At 39.7% G+C, this 19,551-nt stretch overlaps 1 protein-coding gene across 2 annotated transcripts in view; it reads left to right on the top strand.

Moving 5' to 3' along the window:
- LOC116062114 (metabotropic glutamate receptor 4-like) overlaps positions 1–19,551 on the top strand; it is a 219,031-nt gene that overhangs the window by 125,458 nt on the left and 74,022 nt on the right. For both annotated transcript variants that reach the window (XM_036007991.1, XM_036007990.1), the window contains exon 3: positions 18,377–18,593. In XM_036007991.1, the coding sequence (XP_035863884.1) occupies positions 18,377–18,593 (217 nt within the window). The remainder of the gene's footprint in view (positions 1–18,376; positions 18,594–19,551) is intronic.

A 19,551-nucleotide genomic window follows, 5' to 3' on the forward strand; every position in this document is an offset into this window, starting at 1 on the left:
CCCAAATTGCAAAAGATTTTAGGTTACTGTAGTGCAAAGCAAACACATTAATGGAATGGTTTAAGGAGCAGGAAGTCGCCTGGAGTTAAGTGTTCCCACATTTACGGAACCAAATTAGATCAAAACTATGGTGTTTGTTCCCTTACAGATTTAAAAATTGCAGAGTAAGGCTTGTCGTCTACATTAATCTTTCATGAGATCAACACAGAAAATATAGTGCACTGCCTCACCTCATCCGTTATATCTGACCTCAGTACTGCATAATCCTAGAGGTAGAATTATGTGGTGAATGATTTTAGTTTAAAATGTAGGCAGGAAATGATAGAAACACCTTGGGAATAATTAAGTCAAAGCCCTGTCCTATTTTTTTGTTTTTCTGCTGGGTGTTTACATTTCCCAGCTGATACACTTTTATTAAGAGGTGCTTGAGCCTGGCTTGCTGGTTGATGGAACTGAGCTCCAATTTCTGCTCTTCCCATCAACAACAACACTTGTTTACCTTGTTCACTTGGGGCAAGTCTTCACGTTACACCCTGGATTCAATTTTGCTTGGCTTTTTAGTTTGTGTTTGTGAGCAAAACAACTGGGCACCAGTGGTATCTCTGACCTCTGTTTGTCTTTAGTCCTCTCTCTGAAATAAGCCGTCTATCCCCCCTTGATCCTTTTTCCTCTAAGGCTCACTGACACATTTTACATGTTTACCCAGTTATGAAGGTGAAAAACTGGCTGATCAAAGCCTGTTGGGAGGCTAATGAATATAATATGCTGTCTCAGACAAACACAAATATTTGAACCAATATACATACTTTCTGATCATTAGACAGGTACAGCGTTAACAGGAATTTATTTACAGTACATAGCTTGTGCATACCTAATAAGTTAAGAACAGGTAAGATGGAGAAATTTGCAAAATCTGAATTCACATACTGTATCTGTGGCGTAATGAAGAGGCAGCTGGAAAAGATCGAAAAAGTCTAAATGTCTGTTGTGATTGAGCCTACGGCCCACAAATTAAAAAGCCCTTGCATTTTCAGAATTAGGAACTGGGTGTCTGTGGCGACATTCCAAGGAATCACCCATCAGTCGTTGGCCCGCCAGAGAGGGTAGGCGGAGCTAACGCAACAGACTTGCTCTTCAACTACCAACTGACAGACGTCACACATGCGGCACTGTTTGGATCTCTGGGTAGTGAGATCCAAAAACACTGCAATTATAGCTTATCGCCATAGAGATCTACAAGCTTGTAACTTTAAGGTTTTAGATCTATTGTAAATGTTATAGCTGCAATACCACTTGACTCCACAGTACACAAAATACAGCATCTAGATATATTAGGGATATTTTCTAGAGTAGGGCTGCCCCCTCTTTGATTTCTTTAGTCAATTAGTTATTTTTTATGCTTTTTTAATGCTGAATGACTTATTTCCAAGACATTTATGAGCACATCTCTGGTAAACACAAGATTTAAAGTGCTGCTTTTGCATAATTCTTTGTGGAGAAACTCAGTTTTATAGATCTGTTGATTAAATCAACAAAATGAGTGTTAGTCGACTAAGAATTTCTTTAGTTGAGAACAGCCCTATTACAGTGTTATTTGTGTTTAAAATATGGCTCCATATGGCTAAAAATACATCAATGAGCCATTCTCAAGAGTTTCCACATAAACCTTCAAGGATGAAAAGCTTGAAAGTTGATGGCAACTTGCCTTACTACTGAATTTTTTTTTCTTTTAGAGGCTCCTTAGAAGCACAGTCGTCATTAACTGACATCTTGTCTTTCATGCAGAAGCAGAGAAGTTAACATGGTCCTGTCTCCCTCCCCTTCTTTTTTCTCCGTCTTCTTCGCCAGTACGTATTTTACGTAATCAGCGTAAATAACCTAAATCAACGGTTATGTTAAAATAACTTGTTGCAAGATAGTTTTGTTTTGATACTAATATAATACAATACAACCCATAAAACTAACCACATTCTGGTCATCTCCAAAACAAAATGTATTTGAAATACAATAATTGTTTTTTGCTACCAGCTTAATGCTTGCCTTTAACCCAAAAACTGAATCAACAAATGGCCTTTTTTTATTTTGTGTCAGTAAAAACTTTTTCTTCCCTAAATGGATCCAAATATTGGAAAACTGGCTATTAAGGCTATGGGGTACGGATGCAGTCCCTCTGTATTACAAAACATATCTCCTGCTACCTTTCCAACACAGAATTATAATAATCTAGACTTAATGTCATGCTTATTATGCAGGAGGAAATGGAACTGGTTAAATAAGCTGCATTTTAAATAAAACACTGTAAATGAGCCTGTATGAATGTGTAGGAGACATTTCTTTATTTTAAACGTGATATTTCCCATCAGGTTAGGCTGTATGCTCAAGAAAATGTGATTTGATGTGAAGTCATTATTTTTAATTTGCTCCATCCTCTCGGCTCGTTATCACCAGTTTAACCGATAACACTGCTGTCAGTCAACATGTCTTCGTGCCTGCTGCTGCTGCTGCTGCTGCTGCTGCTGATGTTTATGGCTACTGCCAGCAAACTAGAGCGCCAAATACAAAAACTTTAATGAACTGGCTTGGGCTGGATTTCTTTTAGGTCATAAATCAGTGACACAGAAGCATGAATCGGGCATGTAATTATACAAAGAAGTTGTGAATTGGCCTAGAGGAAAACAAACAGGCACCGCCGCAGCGTCATTAGTTCAACCCCTGGCTGCTTCTGGTGTGGCTCTATCAAAGGAAACTGGCAGTGCTCATTGGTGTGAAGCATTGCAATACATTTAATGTAAAATTCTTCAAAAATGTATGGTCCGTATGCAGGAACAAAAGGCAGCCCAATATACTGTGGATGGGTTGGGGACCACTGACCTCATGATGTTTAAGACACTTTAGATTGGCCTAGATCGATGAATAAAGTATGAATCTGACATAGCGTGCAAGACTCTTTCTGAATCTTCCCCAGAAATATTAAATCTATTCTAATCCCAAGGCACTGTCGATTTCTCTTTTTTTTCCTACATTGATGTCTTTTGAACCAATGCAGTAGAAAATGTATGTTGCCTGGGGAGAGGAGACAGAGGAGGGCACCAGTTCCGGGATGTTGAATACAAAAGACATTCATTGTGTGAACTGCAAATACATTCAGACATTTCATTATATCACACGTTTATTAATCACCTGTTGTGAATCTCCCTGAGCTCTCATACAACAGTCTGACTTTTCATAGCTTACTGATCCTTGATTAAACTCACTTGAGACAAAGACGGATTCTCACGTCCACATTTGAAAAGTTTAAAAGATATTTTGATCACACATTCAAAGTTTTTGTGTGGTTTTTAATGCTAGGGTTATAATAATAATAATAATCTAATTGAGTATAGCCAAAGGGAGGATCAGTCAAACCTGAACATTAATTGCACTTTTTACAACTTCCTTTTTCAAATTGTGTGGTGAACAAGCGCATTATTTGTATGCAGTGATTCATTAATCACAAATGCCGTTCAGTTCAAATCTCACTACATCCTCAACCTTTAGTTGAGATCATTTGCATGTTTAACGCAAGTAATAATTCAATTTGTAATGAGATAATTAATCATTGTTGCCACTGCCCAAATTGGTGATTGCCACAGCTTAACAAATCAAATAGCAACCCTGTGTAGAAGCAGCACAGAAACAATGTGTCAGTGCACAGCAAATATTTAATTCAGCTGAAACATTTTTTGTTTTGTTTTGGCTAAAGCAAAGTATGAAAAATGAGCTACCTATTAGTAACAAAACGTTGAAAATGAAATGGAACAGCCCACCCCTGCAAGAATGTGAATAAATTCTTATCTAGTGTTGCCTGTCTGTTCTCTTTTTCCAGAGATACAAAGATTTATGCAAACTGTAACAATGTAGAAATGGCTGCTGGCTACTGTTTTTTGCACTGTTTGGTGTGTGCGTGTGTGTGTGTGTGTGTGTGTGTGTGTGTGTGTGTGTGTGTGTGTGTGTGTGTGTGTGTGTGAGTGTGTGTGTGAGAGAGAGAGAGACAACTGAATAAACGAACAGTGACAAAAACAGCTGTGTAGACTGGTTTGTACATCATGTCACATCCAGGGCTTTCACAGCTACAAAACTTGTAAATCAGGTCTTGGAACACTGAAGTAGAAGAGGCCTGGGGATGTTTGGTGCCAGAATGCAAACCAATCAGTATAACTTCTGTTTCACTTTGGAAAATATGGTAGAGCTTACACTACACCCGATTAAGCTCCCACCCTCAAACATGCAAATGTGTCGTTCTCAATAAAAAATGAAGGCACACCAAAGGTCAACATATTTCACTTGTTCTGCTAAAGAATAAGCATATTCAGATCCCCTTTTCCCTACCCAAATTCACTGATCAATCTAAACATTTCTAGCCACTTAATGTTATTTTAGACTTTGAATCAGGGTGGCTGGCAGTGGTAATTGCAGGGTTGGTAGTTCGAGCCCTTGCTCTTCATTTCCACAAGTGTCCTTGAGCAACATACTGAACCCAAAGTTGCTCCCAATGGGCAGGCCAGCGCCTTGCATGGCTGCTCCGCTGCCATCAGTGAGTGAGTGAGTGAGTGAGTGAGTGAGTGTGTGTGTGTGTGTGTGTGTGTGTGTGTGTGTGTGTGTGTGTGTGTGTGTGTGTGTGTGTGTGTGAGAGAGAGAGTGAGTGTGTGTGTGTGTGTGTGTGTGTGTGTGTGTGTGTGTGTGTGTGTGTGTGTGAGAGAGAGAGAGTGAGAGTGAGCGTGTGTGTGTGTGTGTGTGTGTGTGTGTGTGTGTGTGTGTGTGTGAGAGAGTGAGAGTGAGCGTGTATGCGTGTGTGTGTGCGAATGGCTGAATGAGATTTGTGAAGCCCTTTGTCCGTTAAGGTAGAAAAGCACTATATAAGTGCACTCCATTTACCATTTAAATTCATGTGTCATAACTAAAGGTACTTTTAAATGTTCCTCTGAGGCTCATTTTCGGCATCTCAATATATAACTGGAGGGGCAACAGGTACATGGAAAACATGAATAACAATAACAAACTAAAGTAATACATCACTGTTAATGAGAAGACACAAACTGCATTTTGAAATACAGTGTTAAGGAAGTTCCACTCGCTCTTTTGTATTGAGGCACACACACAAGAGGACACACACGAGTTGCCATTTTACTTTTGTTCTCATGATTGAAGGCCTCAAATGAGCCACAGCACAAATTTCCTTTATAGCCTTTTTCTTATGTAATATAAATCTCTAAATTGCTGCCAAAATCATTAAGTAGTGTACCTACTTTACACAACAGTGAAGACGAGGAGAAAAAATGTAGTTGTGATAAAAGCAATAAAGACACAGGGGGGCAAAATCTGTTAAGCGGAAAGGGAATTAAGGAAATTAAAAATTGAGCATTTTCTACCTAACTAACTTTTTTCTTGCTTTAATATCATGCACTCTAAAACATCATCCAGTTCAGTTTGGCAGAAGATTCCAAAAAGTCCCTTATTTATTATACAGCACATGGGAACATCTGTCATTACCCGTAGCCTGTAAACATGACTGTCACACTTGTGGATCTAAACAACATAATTGCCAAGGGCTGTGTGAGGAGAGGGAAGCAGGGAGTCGTTGAGATGTAGCACATTCTTTTTAGTGTTTCTTGTTACATCTATGAATGCATAATAATGCTGCCACTAAGGTTGGCTTGTTTGATTTAATTTTTTTTTATCTTGGCATGTCTGGATGGAGTGAGGAAATGTGGTTTGTGAAACAGTAGAAATGTAGTAAAGCCATTCATTTGTGAATCTCAAATACGAACAACCATGCACACAAAACATCCACATCCGCAGTTTAGCTTTGGGAGAGTTGTCAGTGGACTTTCACTGTGAACTGAAGCTGGGAGCAGTGCCAAAGTGTTTTAACACAGCTCTCAATGTCTCTGTTTTGATTCCATCCATTGAGCAAAATGAATGCATCGGTAGAAGGCTATTACTTGTAATTCAGGGTGCAGTGAAGAATGTTGTGGTGCTTAAGTCCTTCAGCAGCTACAGAAACCTGTGTCTGGCTCACTCAGTCCTTGGCTGTTATAGTTGTTTATTTAGCAGCTCTTTATTAGAAAATAGAGAGTGGCTGTATTTTCACCATTTTGTTTCATAGGCCATAGCCTGGCATCGCCAGACTAATTTGCAAATGCGTATTAATCGGGAAACTCAAGTATAGACCTACAACCAATCAGAGCAAACAACGTAGCTCTGAGCAACACATGCAAGTTGGGGCAGTGCTTGGTCAGGAAATAAAAGGCGACCTGGTCACAGTCTTTCCCAAATTACAGCTAAACAGTACACTAAAATGTTTTCCTGAAAATAGTTTAGGTGAGAAATAGGCAATACAGTAACAGAACCTTGATTCGTATTTGAGCAGCACCGCCTAGTTTGATCTGAGTTCCGTGAGCCTAGTGTGTTTCGCTAGACACAGTATGGCTTACGGTTACGTTCGGTAACTACGTTCAGTTAGCATGATGCTCCTCTGACAGTCATCATCTTAACAAGCCCCCCCACCCCCCCACCCCACCCCCTCCTTGTCAGATAAACGGTTGATTGGCCCATCCTGGTTCTGGCTGGCTGGAAATCTGTCTGAATGTGAGAGACCCCAGACGTATTTATAGCAAATAAAACATTAGCTTGCAGATTTGTCTGGTTTCCAGGCTAACATTGGCCATACTGTACATATTTTAAGATAATGAGTGGAGGGTATTGTAGTTTTTTTCTAGGTCAAGTAAAAAATTAATAATTAAACAATATTAAATCAGGAGCATGCATTATGCACGAATGAGTACTCCGAGAACACAAATTATTAAATAGTTTTTCCCTCCATGACACCTCCCGAGCTCCATACCTCTTTGTTGATTGCCTGAACCCAATACAAGTGTAAAAGGAAGTGTAAAGAGTAAAGCTGAATGTATGAACTGTTAGAAAGAAAAATTAGATAGAGTAACTAAACATGACAAATTCTGCACTTTATATGGCAGTGACAGAACTAGATAGAAACAATGGCTGCTACAGCTTGGACACTTCTTGCCATATACGATACTAAAGCTGGCACATTATTGATCAATAATTAAATTACAGATTGCAGTCAGTTGTCAGTATATTGCATTCCTTTATCTGGTACACTATAACAATGTACATATGCACAAAACTGGGTTTGCGGTTAGTGGTTCCAATTATCCTGTTGGAAAAGCAGAGTTCAGTGAAAATAGGGTGACGGTTTCCTGCATTTGTTCAGCATCCTGATCCCCCTTAGAGTTAAGCTTTATACTACATGAAGGGCATGTAGCAGGTCAAAGGCACAGTGGTGGAATAATGTAACTAACTACATTTACTTAAGTATTGTATTTTTTTCAGTACAAATTCCAGGTACTTTACTTGAGTCTTTTCTTTTTATCCAACTTTCTACTTCTACTCCACTGCACTTCAGAGGGAAATATTGCATGTTTTACTTCACTACATTTATCTGACAGCTTTAGTTACTTTACATATTAAGATTTTTGCATACAAAACATAAGAGTTTATAAAATATGTTTGCAAGGAATCTTAGAAAGAAGGTAGAGACATAAATCATTAGGATTTTGCATTGGTGCCAGTTCTATTGAAGTTAACAGGGCAGGCATGGCAAGTCCCACTATGACCCATCATATCTGTGTTGTGTCACCTTTGACTGAAAAATGTTTCCATACAAGAAAACCCATTACGTGATGTTGAATGACGTATTTTATATAAATGTGCGTGTTTGTTTCCCTTGTTATTGCTCTCCAAACAGATCATGGCCCTGTCCAGCAGCTGCATATAGCTCAACTCAAACCCCTGTTGGTCCAAGCTAGCTGCTACATCATGATACATGACCAAACGGGGCAGGTCCGACACATAAATCATGACAGCGAATGTGCTAGAGAGGCTGTAAAGTAACATTTGCTATCACTTACCTACACCGCAGCTCCCTATCAGTGTCTTTTACACCTTCAGGTGGATTATTTCTAACCAACAGGGTTTCATCTCCAAATGAATGTAGGACGTCTCAACAGAGACATTGCTGGTTAGCTTAACAAAGTGCAAATGTTAATTTAGTTCATTGACTAACAAAGTACTGGTAAGTGACAGAGGTCCAGATTCATAGAGGTATATACAATTTGAAGATTGGCACCACCTCCTTACAATAATAGTAAACATTATCCATAGAGCTGGCTAATGTTAGCCCTCTTGAAATTTATTAAATATCATCAGTGTTTCCAGCAGCACTTTTCAGTTTAGGCGGCCCGCCTTAACAACATGCGCCTGCCGCCTTAATTAAGTCTTCAAAAAAAAATTAAAATATCTGCCGTGTTACTCTGTCCTGTTTGAGTGGCTGTAATGTACAAGTCGCATCAACACAGTCACAGGAAAACAAGGTAACGGCGAGTTGTCAAGATACCACCAATCACAACGGAAAGAGCATTTGCTGCGGGTGAGTGTAACTGTCATTTATTCACATTTAAAAGGATAAATCGCCATTTCACCGTCGCGTGCGCATCGGAGTTTGTCAAGAAATGTGCGGGCAGCTGGGGCATGCCCGGGCAGAGACGGGGTGATGGACTTACCGGAGCATTGGCATATGGCAGGCAGAGAGCATTTATATATGTTTCTCTGTCCTGTTCTTCACATCAGTGACGCTTTCTTCTCTTGTTTCAACGAAGTGAATACATGACGAAGTGACTGGAACTATCCATCACCTCTCGCGCGTGGATTCTCACTGCCCAGTCTTTGAGACACAGCTGTTTTTTTTTAATCACTACACGCGGTTCACAACACACGGTTAGTTAGCGTAGTTAACACTACACACAGTGAAATTACATGTCCTGTTTTTATTTCACGCATACTATCTGCTTTGAGTAAGTGAATCTATGGGCTGAGCTATTATCACAGAGCTGTTTGTTTTGGAGAAGAGTTGTCAGGCGAAGTGGAAGAGAGCGTGTCACGGAGGGAGCCATGCGAGTAAAACTGTTATAGCACTTCTTTTTTTTTTAATAGTTTAATGAGCTTACAATTGCACATTTTTGAAAAGCTGGTTATTTATTAATTATAAATTATTATTGAAATCTAATACTTAGTGTATTAGTGTAGTGTGTAGTAACACCCCCCTCCCCCTCCCCGGTCAGATGCCAACCCTACCACCTGCGGGAAACACTGATCATTAACAGATTGATGGTTTGTTAGTTATTGATAACAAAGATGCTCTATTTTGTGGCCGAGTTGGCTCAGTAGGTAGAGCAGGCGCACATATACTGAGAGGTTTATGCCTCGACGCAGAGGTCCAGGTTTTGAATCCGACCTGTGACGATTTCCTGCATGTCTTCCTCCTCTCTCTCTCTCCCCTTTCTCACCTAGCTGTCCTATCAAATAAAGGCGGAAAAGCCCAAAAAATAATCTTAAAATTTTTTTTCGATTGAATACATGTAGAATGCTACAGGCTTGGCACCAGTGATGTATGTGATGAGTAATGACTCTTCCTTCTTTGTATGCTTCCTTGCACCACTGCAAAGGCTTTGAAAACAATTCTCAAGAGGCTATTCATCTAGTGAAGAGAAAGTATTAGAGATTCGTGCAAAGAGTTGTAAAGAGGAAATGTTGAGAAATATGAAGTAAGCCTTGGTGATACCTTGCAGAGTTAGTCTCACCATATTGATCTCAGTAACAATGGGTTGAAAGATCTCACTGCGCCCTATGACTCAGCAGATTGGTTCTGCAGTTAGTCACAGCAGGTTCAGGCCAACCTTTTTTTACTTGGCAGAAAAAATAATGACAAGAACACTGAAACTGTTGAGTAGCTGAAAATACGAAAGCACATCAGTTTTCTCTCCAACACAATAGTTTGATCAATCAGTATGCCAGGAAGAGCATTGTTTAACTCCTCACCGGGTAAGAATGGAAATCTACACAGCAGGGATTCAATGACTGGAGGCTTCATCTTGAATAAAATCCAGTCTTATATTCAGCTGCTTCTTAATTGAATGGTGAAGACTACACTGTGTGCCTGAAGGTGCTGGTGAGTGTCAGCCATTTGGCTCTGCGGGGCTCCTGTGAGAGCAAACAGAGTAATGGCATCTGCCTCTAACTGAACGTGAGAACCAGGAGTTAAAACCATTCTGTAAATTAGAAGCTACAGCACCATTATTGTGGTTACAGTTTCTCAGTCAGGTGGCCCTGCCCCTTATAGTTACTGTTGCCACGCACATCAAGTGTTCCATTCTAGCACCTCACATACGCCGTTTTTACCAGTTGTTCATTTACCACTTGAAAATGTAAAGCAATATTGAAACAATGGTTTTCTGATTTCAAACACAACAAAAGTTAGCTCCTCATTTGTAGGCAAGTACTGCTGATTTTGTCAGCTGAAATGACGACTTTTTCCAGCTGCCTTTTTTTTCATGTTTCCAGCTAACTAGTTTAAAACCTAAAAGGCTCTTAATAGGTATGTGATGGCTACATAAATATAACTTTTGCTAAACAAACGAAGGCAAAGCTACATGCCCCAGGCAAAAAGGCAGCATAAATAAAACATGCAATTTTTATTGCAAAGTGTATTTATATGAAAGGGGATTTTTCTAAGGTAACCAATCCCACAAAATAATGTAGTTACCTAATATGCTCTTTGGCTTTGGAAGTATTGTTAAGTTGCTAGGTAGCCGAGCATGCTAACATTGCAGCTTTCATTAGAGCAGACAATCATACCGTTTAATCCACTCCTCACAATTTAGTTCTTGTGTTTTTGATTTTGGAAAGGCAAAAAAAGACAAGACCCTTCAAAAGATACCAAGTATGGCTCCTACTGCAGCCTCATGCACACTGCTTGGGGCTGCAGTAACTGTAACTTGGCACTGATTAAAGTTTATAAGCTATGATTGGACAATTGCTGTTCGGGGAAAGGGGTTTTGCTAACGGTCAGTCGTCATCCTTGGACAATGCATGAATTTAGTGGAATTTAACGTGCTGAAAACGTCATAGACCACAACCACCGCTCTTGGATCTATGTCTCAATTTTAGTTTCACCTCATAATAATTTAAGATGAAATATCAACACCTCACGCACAGTAACAGCAGTCCTACGCAACTGTCAGCAAAACTATGGCACAAAACGTTTTTTGTTTTTGTTTCCATAGATGAAAAATATACTTCTGACACATTTGCAAGAAGTATCTCCTGGAACATTCCAAAAACCTTGACAACAGCTTTTGATTTTTCTTTCTCAGCAAACAGTACAAATGTACAATATTTCTGTACAGTCCTAATGAGAATCATTACTCCTGCATTGATGCAGTGCCAAATGAGCTCATTGAATTTTTGAAAGCGGCACAGTTATTTAAAGCAAGTGATTTGAGCATTGAATCTGCATCAAAAATCTGCTTGAGACTCACATCACAGCAATTAAGCATATTTGCCAAGCCATTAGCAATTAAATGGATAGTGCTGGGGTGATTGGGTGCAGATTAAAGCAGTTCTATAAACTTGGGGAGGGAAACATAGTGTAACGGTATAAGTGACGGGGTTACAAAGAGAGCTCATATCAGAGGATAGGAAGCTCGGCTGCTTTAGCCTCAGTCTGAACAGATGGTAAGTGCACACAGCATCACTGAAATGGAACAATGAGAACATGTTTGAACAACCTAGATCTTTATCACTGAATCTGGCTGCGAGTATAGTGAGCCATCCAGAATTCAACTACACAGTGCATGCGTTAATTCATGCCAAGATATTCTCTCCATGTCTGCATATGGCATATTCTATTTTCTCATCACATCTTTATTTTTTTATTCCCAATCCCTGTTTCTTTTCTCTATAGGGGGATCAGAGGGGGCCTTTGCTGAGGAATTTAATTTCTTCAGTCAACGTTATTGGGAAGTAACTGTGTTCTGTTAGAGGAAGCACACTGTTCAGGACTATCGCTGTAGTCCAGTGAGCAAGAAATCTCACCAACACAAACATGATAAGCTCTGCCTGTCCCGGTTCTTGACAGAATTCTGAAATTGTGTGATTGTTACAGCAGGGAAAATCCCTCAGGTGAAAAATACAACACAGGGTTAGCTTCACTGCAGCTCACACTTACTTGGCAGATATAAGTAAGTAAGTAAGTAAGTAAGTAAACTTTATTTATATAGCACCTATCACAGACAGAGTCACAAAGTGCTTTACATGCAGCAAGATTAACAATTTAAAAAAAATAAATAATATAAAATAAACATACAAACATAAAAACAATGATATCTCATTCAAGTGAAAGCTTGTCGGAATAGGAGTGTCTTTAGCTGTTTTGTAAAATAAACGATAGAATCGGTCACACGCAGCGAAAGGGGCAGGGCATTCCACAGTTTGGGAGCAACTGCCCGAAAGGAGCGGTCTCCCCGAGTTTTAAGGCGGGTTTTTGGGACCATCAGGAGATTTTGACCTGAGGAACGAAGCGTGCGGAAAGAGGAGTAAGGGGTCAACAAATCAGCGATGTATTTCGGCGTCTGTCCATGTAGTGCTCTAAAAGTTAACACTAGAATTTTATAGTCAATTCTGTATTTTACTGGAAGCCAGTGGAGAGTAAACAAAATCGGGGTGATGTGTGCCCTTCTGTTTGTTCCTGTTAAAAGCCTGGCTGCTGCATTTTGCACCAATTGAAGGCGGCTCAACGAAGATTTATTAAAACAAGTAAAAAGAGAATTACAGTAATCTAACCGTGACGAAATAAAAGCATGAATGATCATCTCCATGGTAGCTTTGGGAAGTATTTTTCTCAATTTAGAGATATTTCTCAAATGATAAAAACAATTTCTGACCAACTGTCTAGAATGACCATCCAAAGACATCGATTGGTCGAACAAAACACCAAGGTTTCTTAGGCTCAGCTGGAAGGAGGAGTCCAGGGAACAGAGGTGTAGTTTGATTTGGGGTAGTATATGTTCTGGAGCAATGATCAATGTTTCAGTCTTTTTTGTATTCAGTTGTAGATAATTGTTGTACAACCAAGTCTTAATGCTTGACAGACATTCCAATAAATCAGCTAATTTACCAAACTCTGATTCTTTGAATGAGCAGTACAACTGAATGTCATCAGCGTAAAAGTGGTAAGACACATTATTAAAATTACGGATTATTTCACTAAGAGGGCTAACATACAATAGAAACAAAAGAGGACCTAAAACCGAACCCTGAGGAACTCCGTATGACAAAGGGGTCATTTCTGACAAGATGTTGTTAACAGACACACAAAATGATCTATCACTCAGGTAAGAGGTGAACCATTTAAGAACAGTCCCAGAAAATCCCATTTCATTCTGTAACCGATTTAACCATACTGTATGGTCCAATGTATCAAATGCAGACGACAGGTCAAGTAAAATCAACACAGTGTACTGTCCAGAGTCGGCAGCCATCAGAATGTCATTTGATACTTTAAGAAGCGCAGTCTCAGTTGAATGGCATTTACGAAAACCTGACTGAAATTTGTCAAGCAAATTTTTTCCATCAAGAAATGTAGTCAGCTGGCCCGCCACCACTTTCTCAAGTATTTTAGATAAGAAAGGCAGTTTAGATATAGGCCTGTAGTTAGTTGGTTCAGAAGAGTCCAAATTAGGTTTCTTCAGTATGGGACTAACAACTGCTTGTTTAAAATGGCTGGGCACAGAACCGGTTAAAAGGGAAAGGTTAATCATTTTAACAACATACGGTCCAACTAATTCAAACACATTTAATAGCAATGAAGTCGGCAATACATCGAGCGGACTTGAAGATGGTTTCACTTTACTTAACAGGCCCTTAATATCATCTCGAGTGATAGGTGAAAAAGTATCCCATATAGAACTGGACACGTCACGACAGCAGTCAAACTAAAAACACAAAAAGAGAGGAATATATTTTAAATCAGGGGAGCACGTTTACTTAGATATGTGTATTGTATTGCATGGTTTTGCTGAAAAACAACACATTTTAAATCCAATTTTCAAATTATTTTTCTTCAAATTCAGCCACTGAACTGAATTTTAACCTTCAACAAAGTATTCTTTCGCAGGCCTTTTTTCTTTCTTTTTCTTTTAAGATTATGAAAAGCTATTGTAATACACAGTTCTAACAGGTGCAGATCTAGCAGGTACAGTCAGGCATATCAGCAGGGATCTTGATGATATGGTATCTGTGTTTTGAAAAGCCCCTCTGGGAGGAGAGTTTTGGTGTAGTGCCATGGTAAAAAGATGCCGGAGACATTTTTATATATGTGCTATCACCTCCTATTTTATTCCGAAGAACATATTGTACTTACTTTGCAAAATTAACAGACATAAAGATATATATAACTAGAAAATTGAGGAGTGAATTGAAGATGCAAATGGCCAAAAGGATCATTTTTCACTGTGCTGCTGTGTGCTTGAAATAATCTAAAATGAGGCATGATTAACACCTTCCAAACACCTTTGCACAACACAGTTTCAGTTTGCTAGATCTCACCTTATGACGTCAAAGCAGTGCGAGAAAAAACAGGTTCACACTTGTATTGCTACAGAAAGGGAGAGAAACACAGACGTAAAGGGAGAAGGCAGATACAAAGTGAGCAAACCTGAGGGTCAGGTGTACCTTTTCCAGCTGTTCCCACCAATTGTTAAATCAACAAGTCGGTTGACTGCTGCCAGTCCGTAGGGTGCACACTCAAAACATGCCAGAGACCCTGTCAAGGTCCGTGTCTCTAAGAGCATCCCAGAGGAGCGTGTGCATGAAGCATGTCAGCCTCCAACATGGATGTCATTCAGTGCTCACAGTTCATGAGGCAGAGCAATTTGCACAAGCAAGCAGACACAGATATCCCTTTTCTGCCTTTCCTCTTCTTTGAATGGATGCTTTTGGCATGTTTGCCGCATCACAAGTCACCACCATTAAAGCCAAGCCTGCACTGAAGCAAATCCAACATATTACAATAAAATGACAAAAGGGAAAATCTTTTATCTAGAGGATCCTTGTGGCAAAAAGAAGGTCTGTGTAGAGTTACATGAATTGTTAGGCGCAGGAGGTCATGGGTACAGATTGAACAGCTGTGCTCCTAACACAGGCTTCAGCGACAGGCAGGGAGCACGGTAGTAGCAGGATCAGTGCACGGCTACAGCTGACCACATCAAAGGCCTCCACTGTGTGCAGTGAGGAAGAGGGAAGGGATGGTATCAGCTTCACAGCGGTCTGTCTGCAGTTAGTGGAGGAAATAAAGTACGACTGTTGGTGGGTAAAGTTTCCTTTTCTTGCTAGCATTGCTGGATGTAAGGTAACTTTTTTTTATTTTCAAATTCAGATGTATAAAAAGCAGGCATATGAAGGTATGTATCTTCTAAGCTGTGACTAAGTGATGTTCTAACATACTGCAGGTTTCAAAGTGTTTTTCAGTGTCATATTCAGCTTATCTATCCATCCACACGTCCTTCCATCTCAGTAGGGATTAAGGTTGGGTATTGTTTGGGTTTTTTTCCCCGATACCAGTGCTAAAACGATACTTTTAAAATGGTGCCGGTGCCTAAACGGTGCCTGAACCGATGCCTGAACCGAAATATATATAATATATTTATAATGTATATAATATAAAATATTAAAAAAAGGAGCACAAAACGACAGTTGGCGACATTAAAGAACGGCTTGTTTATTGCTGAGGCCATATGGTCACAATTAAATGACTGATTAATAATGTAATAACAATAACTTATAACAATTACTTATTTCACCAGTAAATTGCTGGAAATGACAAAAACAAGCACCAGATGGGAAAAGGGTATTTTACAATAACTTTGAATGCACCACAAGGCTGGCGAGTTTCAAGTGAATGCACCATCTGTGTTGTTTTTCCGACAACTGCAGCTGCAGACTCTTACGTCCCGGTGTTGGAATCCTCTACAGGGAAATACAGTCACACTTTACACCGCTTAACGTAAGCTGTCAGCATTTTAACCATTGTGTTTAGTCTAGCTACTAGCTAATGGTAACGTAGCGTCCTGTGCAGTGATGCTTCTGAAAAAAAAAAAAAAGAGTCAGGCACCGAAATGAGGCCCCGAAATGTTCGTTCTTATCTGGTCTCATTACTACTGTTTATGTCGGAACCGGTGCCCTATTGGCAACGCGTTTCGGTACCCAACCCTAGTAAGGATGCTCAAAGATGACTGTATTTCAGTGTTGTAGTACTTAAGACCAATTTTTGAAGGTCTCGGAATCGACCGCATTTTTACTCGGTCTTGTCTCGGTCTCGGATAAAGAGGACTCAAGACCACCACTGCAGGGATTTCGCTAAATTGCCTGTGCATTGTCTGATTTAGGCCTATGTGTTAAAACTTGCAAATGCAACCAATAACTGGACTCATATCTAATTTGAAATTTGTTACCGTATACCTCCCTCTCCCTGCCCCCTTAACACGCACTCCCAAGAAAGTGAACGTGGGAGACAGGAGAAGAGGCTCTGGCTGTAACACAAATCTGGTCTTGGTCTTGACTCAATCTCACCCTGCCTTGGTCTTGGTCTTGACTTGGTCTCAACCCCTCAAGTCTTGGTCTTGTCCCGGTCTCTATACACTCTGGTCTTGGTGATGACTTGGTCTCGGTTTAAGTGGTCTCGACTACAACACTGCCGTATTTTAAAGAAATCCCCAGAGCAATGCTGAGGTGTTGTGACAAGCAGTATTTGGAAAGGATGAGCAACATTTCATTCAAGAGTCAGTCATCAGATCAAAAGGCCCAGAAAGTTAACTACTTTGACCTCCTTATTTATCTTTGAAAAAGAAACGTGTTGTTGCAATTCTTATTTTATTTAAATAATTCAGAAAAAAAACAAAGAGTAGCAGGGTGTTGGATGTGTCTCACTGTACATTTTGTGAATTTTCACATGATTCTAAAAACTACACAATACTAAGCAGCATTTTTTTCTGTCATTTGTCAACATTATCTTCTTTTGTTTGCGTATTGCTTTCAGTGTTTTTACTGTAAAAATGATACATGATTTCTCGGATTAAGATGTAGTTAAGGCAGGAGTAGCTTAAGGACATGTAGTCTACCGACTCTACTCTCATACTCAGCTGGGTCATGCACATCAATAGATGTTCACCCACTGACTCATACGCAGTCAAACTCTATTCTGGTTTGAAGCAGCTGCAACTCTGCCCTCTACATCTACTGCCTGAATTGATCAACCCTAGAGAATCAGGAGAAAAAAAAATCTGTCAGCATAAAAAGTGTGTCCATACAGTTAAACCATGAAACACATTATTGAACGTCATAAAATCTGGTCAGTTAACTTCCCAACTATGCAGCATAGAAGCCATAGGAAGATCACAGAAGCTACGATAGCCATAAATCTAAAATAACTTGACCAAGAAAAAATTGAGATTAGAGAAAAGATTTTTGCAGTTAAACTAAGAACAGTCAAACCTTTTATAACAGCGACATGTGAAGACAAGCGGAACTCTGAAAGGCACTCACAATCTATAGCATCTGGACACATTCATCAAAATATCATGAAACAATAACTATATCAAGAGTATCTAAAGCAGTTTCCATGAGTTCACTAAGCTTGACTTCCTTCCTTATTTCGGCCAGCTGACAATAGGCATCCTAAAATACAATGGTTAACAAATTAAAATAAATTCCATTACATCCATATTGACAGCAGGCCCAAGCAAAAATGATTAAGACATACAAAGAAGTGGCACACAAACAAGCATGTATAGATGATGGCAAATGCATTAAAGCAGTCCATGCAGTAAAGACAATATAAAGGAGACAAGAAAAAGGAGAATAGTCACAGAGGCCACATTGAAAGCACATATGAGACATAATGTGGAGGCAGGCAGCTGATGATTATCTTCCATTTTATTGAGTTATCCCTCAACATTTGACCTTATTGAGTTCTACTTTTATTTAAACTGCCTTTCCTATTAAAAAATAATGGCTTCGGGATTTTTGACAACACAAGGTATTATTCCAGCTCTGGAGGCAAATCATCTTGTGCTTTAATGGTTTTCAACACCAAATAAATCTCACATTATGTTCAAGACAAGTATGAGTTCATGAGTAGATTAGTGTTGCTTGACTGGTGTGGAAAGTATACTTTAGCTATAGCTAAGCCTGTGATAATCAGGACTATTTTAAGCAAGTGTGCCAACTGTAGAGGTTGAATAACCCAAGAAGCAGTCAAGATTTTAGCAGATGTTAAGTGTCATATTATAATGATGCATTTGTACGTGAAATTGCAAGGAACCTTCCTGCTGAACACGTAATTAATTTACACAAAAGTATATAAATGATATATTTCACAGTGTGTAACCACATCTCTCGCTCTCTCTTTCTTCCTCTGCCATAGATCCCTCAGGTGAGCTATGCCTCCACGGCTCCAGAGCTGAGTGATAACACCCGCTACGACTTCTTCTCACGGGTGGTGCCCCCAGACACCTACCAGGCCCAGGCCATGGTGGACATTGTCAAAGCCATGCGCTGGAACTATGTTTCCACTGTAGCCTCTGAGGGAAACTACGGAGAAAGTGGCGTTGATGCGTTTATTCAAAAGTCCAGAGAGGACGGTGAGTCTTTCTTCAAACATTCCTACAAGCATACTAGAGTTTGCTCAGACTGATGTGAAAGCGGTTCTCTCTATGTGAATCTCATATTTGATAGTTTCCCTCTGATTGGACAAGCAATTCAGACTCTCAAATATGTATTCTTTAAACAACATCCAGTAAGCAAACTTACTATGTAAACACATTGATTCAATTATTTACTTCATAATGCTACATTTGATTTAAAGGACAATTCCGGCACAAAACGAACCTAGTGGGGTTATTAACAGATGTGTACCCACTCTGTCGCTCTCTGGGACATGTTTTCATGCTAATTGAATGTGTTTGTAGCTTGAAAAACGCTAGCGCGGACTGCTGATTAGCTTACAATGCTAGTATTCTGGGCACAGGGAAAGTAAAAACAAATTGCTATTTATACCACTAAAAAGGCTCAAAATATCACCAAACTGTAGCATAATGAGGGTCCCTAAATGTTAAGCGAAGCATTGAGAACTTTGTAAGTGTACAGACAGTTTATTGAAAAGATACATTATAAAGACACTCACGTTCATGTTTACATGCTGCCGCCGTCTTGAAAACCAGTCATGACTTACAGCTGGCGATGCAAACTAAAATCAAAAGAAATTTGCTCAACATATCTGAAATAATCACACTCTGCATAACTTGTCTAGTGTATTTACTCAGTGGATAACTGTCCATCTGGTCCCTCCGGTTTGGGTCGCCATCTCCAATTTATTTTTGGGACATGGAAAAAAGTTTCAAGTACAGCCCTGTTTATCAGAGAGGGGAAATCTTCAGACTGTACAAAACACTACGTCTCTTGGGTGTCACGACGCAATAGGTCCCACTCCGTGCAACACAGACACTCCTGTTCAGTGGCCATAGCTTCACAATGTCCGCAGGTACACCACCAGCTTCCTGAAGTACAAGGCTGTGTTGCAGCATTGACTACCGGTAGCTC

Source organism: Sander lucioperca, chromosome 12 (genome assembly GCF_008315115.2).
Source record: "Sander lucioperca isolate FBNREF2018 chromosome 12, SLUC_FBN_1.2, whole genome shotgun sequence".
Lineage (NCBI taxonomy): Eukaryota > Metazoa > Chordata > Actinopteri > Perciformes > Percidae > Sander > Sander lucioperca.